The sequence below is a fragment of the Dendropsophus ebraccatus genome, chromosome 14 (genome assembly GCF_027789765.1).
Source record: "Dendropsophus ebraccatus isolate aDenEbr1 chromosome 14, aDenEbr1.pat, whole genome shotgun sequence".
Classification (NCBI taxonomy): domain Eukaryota; kingdom Metazoa; phylum Chordata; class Amphibia; order Anura; family Hylidae; genus Dendropsophus; species Dendropsophus ebraccatus.
In genome coordinates, this window is record NC_091467.1 from 30,125,111 (window position 1) to 30,136,545 (window position 11,435).

The following is an 11,435-nucleotide window of genomic DNA, read 5'->3' on the forward strand; positions in this document are numbered from 1 at the left end:
TCCTCCTATTACTCCATATACCCTCTCATATATCTCCTCCTATTACTCCATATACCCTCCCCTATATCTCCTCCTATTACTCCATATAACCCCCTATATCTCCTCCTATTACTCCATATACCCTCCCCTATATCTCCTCCTATTACTCCATATACCTCCCCTATATCTCCTCCTATTACTCCATATAACCCCCTATATCTCCTCCTATTACTCCATATACCCTCCCCTATATCTCCTCCTATTACTCCATATAACCTCCCTATATCTCCTCCTATTACTCCATATATCCTCCCCTATATCTCCTCCTATTACTCCATATACCCTCCCCTATATCTCCTCCTATTACTCCATATACCCTCCCTATATCTCCTCCTATTACTCCATATACCCTCCCCTATATCTCCTTCTATTACTCCATATATCCTCCCCTATATCTCCTCCTATTACTCCATATACCCTCCCCTATATTTCCTCCTATTACTCCATATAACCTCCCTATATCTCCTCCTATTACTCCATATAACCTCCCCTATATCTCCTCCTATTACTCCATATACCCTCCCTATATCACCTCCTATTACTCCATATACCCTCCCTATATCTCCTCCTATTACTCCATATAACCCCCTATATCTCCTCCTATTACTCCATATACCCTCCCCTATATCTCCTCCTATTACTTTATATAACCTCCCCTATATCTCCTCCTATTACTCCATATAACCCCCTATATCTCCTCCTATTACTCCATATACCCTCCCCTATATCTCCTCCTATTACTCCATATACCTCCCCTATATCTCCTCCTATTACTCCATATAACCCCCTATATCTCCTCCTATTACTCCATATAACGCCCCCTATATCTTGCAGGACGTTCCTTTTATCCTGTATTTGGGTACACGCAGTGTGACAGATCTTGGGACAGTCTCCCGGTATTCAGCACTTGTGAATGGGATGTCGGACGGCTCCCGTTGTCCTGGTAACGACCTCATTCACATCCGCTAGACTCACAATTAGGTAAAGAAATGGCGGAGGGGGGCCGGGTAGACAAGGAGACACAACATTATAGAAGGAGGACCGAGGGAGCCATGCTGAAGGAGATCAGCTCTGACACTGCAGGGACAAGGCAGGTCTGGGCTAGGACTGGGGAACGGACAAGGATCTACCGGACTAATATCATTCACTATTAGGATTATATGTGATCACTCTCATTTCAGCAGAGGGTAAATCTTAGTATATTAATGAAAATAAGTTATGTTGCGTTTACAGCGACACAGGACAAACTCAGCTCTGCTGCATCCGTACATCATGCAGCAGCACTTAATGTACATAAATATTCAGAACCAAAAGATTAAGGGGGAGATTTATCAAACATGGTGTAAAGTGAAACTGGCTCAGTTGCCCCTAGCAACCAATCAGATTCCACTTTTCATTTTTCACAGACTCTTTGGAAAATGAAAGGTGGAATCTGATTGGTTGCTAGGGGCAACTGAGCCAGTTTCACTTTACACTTTCTATGGCAATATACACCAGTCAGACCACTGCTTATAAAGCAGAGTGACGGTCAGTAACCTAGACAATGAGCTGTGTAAATGAATGTATTTGCAAAAATATTTAAAGGGGTACTCCGGGGGGAAAGGCCTTTTTTCCACTATGGCCGGAGCGGGTAGATAAAAGCAACAACATCCACTTCCCCAGTTCCAGCGCAGGGGTCTGCATCACACTGCTTCAGTCTACGGTCGCTTCCTAGTCCTAGAGACTGAGCTTGAGACGTGATGTTTTAAGCCCACTCAGCCATTTATTGGCAGAGGTAGGACCCCACTACAGCCACTGAATGGCTGAGCAGGCAGTAGTGATGGGGGCCCCAGTGGACATTGTTGCTTTCATACACTTCCCCCCTTCCAGGCCATAGTGAAAACAAAAAGACTCCTGCCCAAAGTACCCCTTTAACTTGACGGGTCCTAACACTATAACTATATTAGCTGAGATGGGAATATCCCTTTAAGTAAGCCGCATTTCCCACTGTTGCAAAACCTCAAATCCCATCAAGTTTCGGTTGTCCGGGCAGCATGGGTGTTGAAGTTTTATGACAGTGGGAGAGCCACAGGTTGGAAAGCAATGCTTTAATTGTAGAAATATTTCCTATGGACAGCCATAGATATAACAGTAAAGCCTGTCGAGCCACAGATATAGTAACTGTGGATACATCCAAAAGGAAGACACAATAAAAAGGGAAAGAACATAAAAGGAGTAAGGAAATGAGATGGCCGGAGATAATTCTGATGAGTAACTTGTGGCCTGGGAGCCGGCCAGAGTCGCTGCACACAATATACTTTGTGTTAGAAGAGGAAATCTTACAGAAATAACGCAGAAGAGCCAAGGCGTCTCATACTCACAAAGCATCTCTGTTTATCAATGTAAGGAGATCCCCAGCTACCAAGTAACACAAAGCACATGCCCCGGGGGACTTCCTGCAATGTACATACACATAGGAAAAGCAATATGTCACTTCCTACCTGCGTTCACTTGAATGTGTCAGGACTGTCTACAGGCCAAAGATAGCCACATACAGCAGAAGCCTGGTCCCTACACCACCAACATATCCATACAAGACTGGCTGCAGTCCAACATAGCCACATACAGCAGAAGCCTGGTCCCTACACCACCAACATATCCATACAAGACTGGCTGCAGTCCAAACATAGCCACATACAGCAGAAGCCTGGTCCCTACACCACCAACATATCCATACAAGACTGGCTGCAGTCCAAACATAGCCACATACAGCAGAAGACTGTTCTCTACACCACCAACATATCCATACAAGACTGGCTGCAGTCCAAACATAGCCACATACAGCAGAAGCCTAGTCCCTACACCACTAACATATCCATACGAGACTGTCTACAGGCCAAACATAGCCACATACAGCAGAAGCCTGGTCCCTACACCACCAACATATCCATACAAGACTGGCTGCAGGCCAAACATAGCCACATACAGCAGAAGCCTAGTCCCTACACCACTAACATATCCATACGAGACTGTCTACAGGCCAAACATAGCCACATACAGCAGAAGCCTGGTCCCTACACCACCAACATATCCATACAAAACTGGCTGCAGGCCAAACATAGCCACATACAGCAGAAGCCTGGTCCCTACACCACCAACATATCCATACAAGACTGTCTGCAGGCCAAACATAGCCACATACAGCAGAAGCCTGGTCCCTACACCACCAACATATCCATACAAGACTGGCTGCAGGCCAAAGGTAGCCACATAAAGCAGGACCCTGGTCCCTACACCACCAACATATCCATACAAGACTGTCTGCAGGCCAAACATAGCCACATACAGCAGAAGTCTAGTCCCTACACCACCAACATATCCATACAAGACTGGCTGCAACCATCTACTGAGCCTACCCGGGATATAGAGACCGCACCAAGGCCGTACGGGAACCGGAGCAGCCTAGAAGAACCGAGCCGCCATGCCTCAGAACGACTACATCAAATTGCACCGTAAGCGGTATGGATATCGCTTGGATTACCATGAGAAGAAGAGGAAGAAGGAGAGCCGTGAGGCTCATGAGCGGTCACAGAAAGCTAAGAAACTTATCGGTCTGAAGGCCAAACTGTACCACAAGCAGCGCCATGCCGAGAAGGTACAGATGAAGAAAACAATTAAAATGCATGAAAAGAGGAACAGCAAGCAGAAGAATGATGAGAAGACACCAGAAGGAGCTGTTCCAGCTTATCTGCTGGACAGAGAAGGACAAAGTCGTGCCAAAGTTCTCTCCAATATGATCAAACAAAAACGAAAAGAGAAAGCAGGTAAATGGGAAGTTCCTCTCCCTAAAGTCCGGCCTCAAGGTGAAACAGAGGTGCTTAAAGTTATCCGCACAGGAAAGAGGAAGAAGAAGGCTTGGAAGAGAATGGTCACCAAAGTTTGCTTTGTTGGAGATGGATTCACACGAAAACCTCCTAAATATGAAAGATTTATTAGACCAATGGGCTTACGTTTTAAAAAGGCTCACGTGACTCATCCAGAACTCAAAGCCACATTCTGCTTACCTATCCTGGGTGTAAAGAAGAACCCATCATCACCACTTTACACAACTTTAGGCGTCATCACAAAGGGAACAGTCATCGAGGTGAATGTCAGCGAGCTTGGTCTCGTCACGCAAGGAAGCAAAGTTATATGGGGAAAATATGCCCAAATTACAAATAATCCTGAGAATGACGGCTGCATCAATGCAGTTTTACTCGTATAATGTTCTCTTTGGTATAACATGGACTGGATTCTGCTCTTAACAAGGCCCATATTGGGAGATCACCTTCTGCTGAATTTGCTAATAAAGTTTGTGTTGATAAAAAAAAAAAAAGACTGGCTGCAGGCCAAACATAGCCACATACAGCAGAAGCCTACTCCCTACACCACCAACATATCCATACAAGACTGTCTGCAGGCCAAACATAGCCACATACAGCAGGACCCTGGTCCTTACACCACCAACATATCCATACAAGACTGGCTGCAGGCCAAACGTAGCCACAAAAAGCAAGACCCTGGTCCCTACACCACCAACATATCCATATGAGACTGTCTACAGGCCAAACAGAGCCACATACAGCTGAAGCCTGGTCCATACACCACCAACATATCCATACAAGACTGTTTACAGACCAAACATAGCCACATACAGCTGAAGCCTGGTCCCTACACCACCAACATATCCATTCAAGACTGTCTACAGACCAAACATAGCCACATACAGCTGAAGCCTGGTCCCTACACCACCAACATATCCATACAAGACTGGCTGCAGGCCAAATATAGCCACATACAGCAGGATCTTGGTCCATACACCACCAACATATCCATACGAGACTGGCTGCAGGCGAAAGATAGCCACATACAGCAGGACCCTGGTCCATACACCACCAACATATCCATATGAGACTGTGTACAGGCTTAATATAGCCACATACAGCAGGATCCTGGTCCATAGACCACAAACATATCTATACAAGATTTACTACAGATTAAACATAGCCACATACAGCAGGACCCTGGTCCCTACACCACCAACATATCCATACAAGACTGTCTACAGGCCAAACATAGCCACACACAGCAAAACACTGGTCAGTAGGCCAGGAACATATTCATATCAGACAGCTACCAGGCAATCGATGAGAGTTTGAAAGCCTCCTCGGCCTATATTTATTTCAAACAGAAACTATTATAATACAAGTGTAATAGGGGACAATTTTTGAGTCTATATAATGGCCACAAGTCTTTCTCCAACTTGAACATACATTTTTATGATGCCTTCAGTTGAGGGCATTAGACTCATGGTCAGACAGGGACATGCTGCCCTAATGTGGATCCAAAACTGCAGCTACAATACCCTAGTCTGAAACCAGTCATAGATTGATCAGCCCAAAAAATAGATGTCAAGGAATTTCCCAAAAAACTACAGCATTTTCCAGACATAATAGGAGGGTATATATGCCCATAGAAGCAGACTGTGAGGCTACTACAGGACCCATGGAAAGAGGGGCCCAGCACTGGCTGATCCCATCCCCATTGGTATTTAAGGAACTGTATTGTCAGAAAACATGGAAAAGAATAGTCCCCAGGGTCATGGAAAGGGCCTAGAGGGGGGAAAGAAATAACAGGCCCTTATGTTGTAGATGTAGATAGTAAAACCCAGCACATTAGGGTAAATCCACATGTGGCATAAATCTGCTCTACAAAGATTTCCACTGCAGATTTACATCATATAACAGGGGCAAAAGAAAGATCGGAAACTCAAGTTTCCATGTGTAATTTTCTCTTTCCGCTGAATAGTATATGCACTTTGTATTCTGGCTGCAGTATTTCCTTATAGACTCAATACAATTTGAAATTTCAGTAGGACTGTGTACTGCAGGCGATAAAACTACACGCAAATGTACCGCATTGTATTGGCCTTTGATGTATTAGACTGTTTAGGACACTGGGCGGGTTTTGTTATTTAACTGTTGTGGAAAAACAATATGATCCGTATCTGTTAGATCATATTACGGAAAAACCGACGTGTATTTTTAGAAAAAATAAAACTTTGAAGAACCTTCTAGCCCCGTCAGTACCCAGATCTGAGAATGTAAAGAAAAATATGAGCCAACCAGTAATAGGTGGGGTATACAAATGTAGTAAACCACGATGTAAATGCTGCAGCCACATTACACATAAAACTAAATATATAAATATTAAAGATGAAGAAAAACCGTTTCTTATACAACAGTATCTAACATGTGAAACAAAATATTTAATATATATGTTGGAATGCCCGTGTGGCCTACGATATGTGGGTCGAACAATCAACCCACTTAGACAGAGGCTAAATAATCATCGATTTAATATTAAACATGGCCATATGAAGCACAGTGTCTCTAGACACTTTGCACAGGTTCATAATAGAGACTGCACTTCACTAAAAGTTACCCCTTTAGAAAAAGTTAACCAAGAAACATACGGGAGTTTGTGCAATAAAGAGATGTTCTGGATATTTCGTTTAGACAGTCTACATCCCAATGGCTTAAACGAATCCCTAGAACAGATTTATTAGACACTTAGTTAGTATACTAAATGAATTTACTCAGCATTAGAAATGATTTTATACTATGTCCCCCTTTCCCCCCCCCTATATATATTTATGATCATTTTTATTCTATATCACTGTACATTTATCTAACTATATAGATATAGTTTTTAGATATTTATAGCAAGAGTTTTTAAAGTTATATAGTGTCCATCTATTTATATAAATAAGAATCTTATGTTATGAACGTTCTTTGGGGGATAATATGTTCAATATTACACTTAATTTATATGCGCTCCAAGTTGAAACGCATGTATTACAGTGACGTCATCTGGATGCTGCGGGCGCGGGATCTGACGTGGTCTTCCTTCTCTGCGTTCCGGAGTGGAACGCACGCGGCGTGCGAGCGTGCCCGGCGTTGCGTCGGCCGCGTCGATTGTCCATTGATACAATGTGGCGAGTGGCGCGGCGGATATGACGTTGTGCGGTTCAGCGTGACACGCACGCGGCGTACACTCTCGGAAGCTGCAGGGAGGGGGCGTCGGTCCCGTACCCGGAGGCATCTGCAAGTCATTATTCAGGTATAAAATGTTTACTTAGGCCCCATTCACACGTCCGTGTCAGTTTTTACTGTCAGGAAATCCTGATCAGGAGACCTCAAATGTCATCAGGATAGTATCAGGATTTCCTGACAGTAATCCGTTTTTACCATCAGGAAATCATCAGGAAAAACCTTCAGGATTTCCTGATGAGTAAAAAAAAAGTGTTTCCAACAGGGACATGATGAGAGTTGTACTTCTGCAACCTAGATGGCTACAGGCTGCAGAAGTACAACTCCCATCATGACCTGTTAGCAGGACATGTTGGGAGTTTTAGTATTGGGGGGGAGAGGGCTGTGTATCTCACCTGTCGGCGGCGGAAGAACAGCGGCGGCAGCTGGTGGGAGTCCCGGGCGGGCGGGTGCAAGCTGCTGCGGACTCGGAGAGGGAGGGGAACAGAGGTCGGGGTGGCGGCGGGGTGATGCGATGCGGCGCGGTCATCGGGCGGCGGCGGCGGGATGATGCGATGCGGCGGGGTCATCGGCGGGGTGATGTCATGCGGCGGCGGGGTCATCGGGCGGCAGCGGCGGGGTGATGCGATACGGCGGCGGGGCGATGCGGCGCGACGGGGTAATGCGATGCGGGGTTAGCGGGCGGCGGCAGCTGATGTCCGGGTGCAGGGATCCCTTGGGTGGTGGCGGCGCGGCGTTCGGGCAGCGGGGGTGCCGGCAGGCTGTCAACCATCCGGAATCACGGGCACTTTCCTGATGTACATCAGGAAAGTGCCCGTGATTCCGGCGCCCCCATAGCCTTCTATGGGGGCGTCCGGAACGGAATTCTGGACAAAAATAGGACATGTCCTATTTTTTCCGGATATATTTTCCGGAACGGACACCCTTCCGGAAAAATCCGGAAGGGTGTCCGTGACCAATTAAAGTCTATGGGTCCGGAAATCCGTCCGGATTTCCTGATAGGAAATCCGGATGGTTTTTCCGGACGTGTGAAGGGGGCCTTATGGTTGTGTTTGGTTGGCTTGAGAAAGGTGGCCGCTATGCCACTGAAACGCGTTGTCCAATAAACTTTATCTTATTTACTCGGTGACCGCTCATGTGATGTGGGACTGCATGGACTGGGATATCCCTTGTTATTGGCTTTCTTGGAGGGGGATTAGATACTGGCTGTCTGTCCCCCAAGTGAAGTAAGTGTGGTTCGCAAATTTCCCTTGACACTTTGGTTCATCTTGAGCGCAGTCCTTCACATTTTGTTCCTTGTTTCGTGGAAAAACAATAAGTAGTGATGAGCGAATAGTGAGATATTCGAATATTCGATATTCGTACGAATATCCCTCGAATATTCAATCGAATATTCGATCCCATTAAAGTCCATGGGAACAAGTATTCGATTAGTGAAAAACATCTATTTGACCATTTGGAGGGTAAAACAGGAAGCTGGGGGATTTGAACGCTTATCGAATATTCGCGGGATATTCGTACAAATATTCGAATATCTCACTATTCGATTGAATATCTATTCGATCGAACAGTATTCGTTCATCACTAAAAATAAGGATTACTTGAAAAAAATGAAAATAAATAAAAGGTAGAACTGGTGCTGTAGGGCCAACAGGATTTACATAAATGCACCAAACTTTAGCGCTGAAGTACATATAGAATAGACAGCGGCTATACTGGATCCATGGTGAATACCCATGTGTGCCAACCCACAAGGGCTTTTGACTTTTCAGTAAGAATCTGAGCAGCAGTCTCCTCCCCTAAGGAGCAGCACTGAGAGCAAAGATAGGGGTAGGGAACTGAGCTACATGTTGTACAAGGATCTGGTAGGGGGAACGAACACCAGGGCCCTGAGAAGATGGACGTTCCCTTTCCTTCGCTACTGAGTAGTGTGAACTTTTACAGAGGCAACACCACAAAGAACACCAGGCTTCTTACACAGTGCTGGAAAACTTCCAGCATTCTGGAGAAATCATAGTTATAAAACAGGTCACAATCTGGCCTCATCTGAAGGTCCCAGGTGGTCTCGCCAGCCTTGATTGGGAGATTTCCCCGTATACACAACTAGAAAGAGCTTCAACAAAGACCCCAGCGACCACCCCGATGACTCAAAGCACCATTCCCAATCAGTATTAAAACCATGACACTCTTGACAGCTTCTCTTTAAAATATCACCGATGAATACTTACAGTGACAATCTTCATATTTTTCCGGAGTTCCCTTTTAAGTAAAAGAAAAACACAATAGAAACACGCTTTTAGACTGAACAATAAATGCTGACATGTTGGAAGCCTTCCCAAGAGCAAAATGGAGAACTTTTAGAGATACAAGGTGACAACAAGCCAAAAAATAATGCAATTTTTTGGAGGTGCATTGACTCCTAAAGATCATACCGTACAGCATTACCGTATGCTCATGATGCGTCTAGGCCAAGTACATGACAATAGGCTGTACCGTACCCCTGTATTACTGTGGCATTGTAAGAGACTCATCAGCATGCATACTATTAAAGCACACACTTGTGAGAGTGAATCCAGTGCATAGCAACCACTCAGCTCCCCGCGTTCATGAATGCTGACTGGCACCGGAGTGATAGAAGCTGCATCCTTATTGGTTGCTATGATGCCTAGCAGATTTGTACCATTGCACCATGGCACCCTATATTTAAAAGGGAAGGTCTTCCGTGTGTTCTTTTATCTATTTTTTTCCATATACAATTATTTTCATTACTGTACTAATCCCCACGAATAACTCAAAGGGTGACCTGCCCAAATTTCACCAGGCACAGAATTGCAAGCAGACAGCGGTCTGCCAGGAAGACAGCTGGGAGCCGAGACAGCTGATATTGGGAGTCACTACAAATAGAGAGAGAGCGAGACTGCTAATATACACTTTCCCTGGAGAATCACATTCACCAACATTCCCCAAACATGTGAGTGTGCCAGGGGGGGTCTCGCCACCTCCTCCTTAATACAATGGCCCCTACAGGATAGGGCGTCATGTGATATTAAGGCAATTAACCCCTTGGCTTCTTTCAGAATGAATTACCTCATCGTGTGAGTCACGATGCCAAATCTTGCCTTTTCTATATGCCCACCTTCCCGTCATATACAGAGATCATGTGTATCACAATGTAACCATTCTCTCCCCACAGGATGCACACAATGTAACATCAGTCACTGTAAGAGAATCCTCCTTCATCCACAGATAGATTAGCCGTTTCTACACCCCAAATCCATCCCCACCCATTACATCACACATTACAATTACCCTAGAGACTGTAACCCCCTCCCCTAACTGTGTTACTCCAGTAATCCACCTAACCCACAGCTACTCCAGCCTCATCCACATGACCCATCCGACAGAGGCTGCACCCCAACAAAATGAATGAAGTCTTTTCCTAAAATCAGCAGAATAGGGTCACCCTAATTTATCGGTGGGAGCCAATCACAAATCAGGAGCCCTTCTCTCCTATCAGAGATCAGAACCACCCTCTCCAATGAAAGATCAGGCTCCCTGAATTCTCAAATGTCCTCACCCCAGAAATGCTAACAATAGAGCCTGCCAGCACCCCCCATCCAGCAGGCATGCATGCCGGCATCACAAAATACATGCAAGATCTTCCTGGCAGAGCTCCATGCACATCCCCTGACCCTGCTACCACCCATTTCATTGTCTTCCCATCCTGCAGACTTACCCTGAGGCATTGGGGGCTCCACCAGTGATTTGGCATGGCAGCCTATGCAGAACATCACCATCAGGCCCAGCCAAGGATTCCTGAGCCCCCCAGAAGGCATCCCTAAATCCAGTGCTCGCCCCATGCCTCCCACTCATCACCCCTCCATTCTTCCTTCTCCTCTACATACACAGACAGCTTCTGATTCCCTGCTTCTCCCTCCCTCCTCTCTGTCTTCTGTCTCTCCTGTGCCACACCTCCCCCCCCTTTTCTCCACTGGAAAACCAGCACCACCTGCAGGCCAGATGTGGAGTTACATGGATAAAACTCAGTGAGGTGAGGTGAGAATAATGCTTCTCTGGCAAAACCTCATAGATACAAGGGGTTTACTCACTGCCAATGATGACTGTGCCCCCTCCCATGCCACATTGGCTCTTGTCCTATTATCAGCCAAACCTGCAGTCCTTCCTGGACAGGCACCATGCATTTATAGCCAGATCATTCTTCTACCTCCCAGACCTAAAATCAGCAGTGAAAAAAAATGTAAAAAGCATCAGCAAGTACAAAGTTATATAGATTTCGTAATTTACTTCTATTTAAAAATCTCCAGT

At 45.5% G+C, this 11,435-nt stretch overlaps 1 protein-coding gene and 1 pseudogene across 3 annotated transcripts in view; one reads left to right on the top strand and one right to left on the bottom strand.

The window, feature by feature from the left end:
• The window catches only part of FAM171A2 (family with sequence similarity 171 member A2), a 33,378-nt gene extending 22,348 nt beyond the window's left edge, over positions 1-11,030 (bottom strand). For all 3 annotated transcript variants that reach the window (XM_069951633.1, XM_069951634.1, XM_069951632.1), the window contains exon 1: positions 10,846-11,030. In XM_069951633.1, coding sequence (XP_069807734.1) covers positions 10,846-10,969 — 124 coding nt within the window. In that variant the 5' untranslated portion in view covers positions 10,970-11,030. The remainder of the gene's footprint in view (positions 1-10,845) is intronic.
• On the top strand, positions 3,422-4,393 carry LOC138772116 (ribosome biogenesis protein NSA2 homolog pseudogene; annotated as a pseudogene).
• Positions 11,031-11,435: the final 405 nt, after the last annotated feature.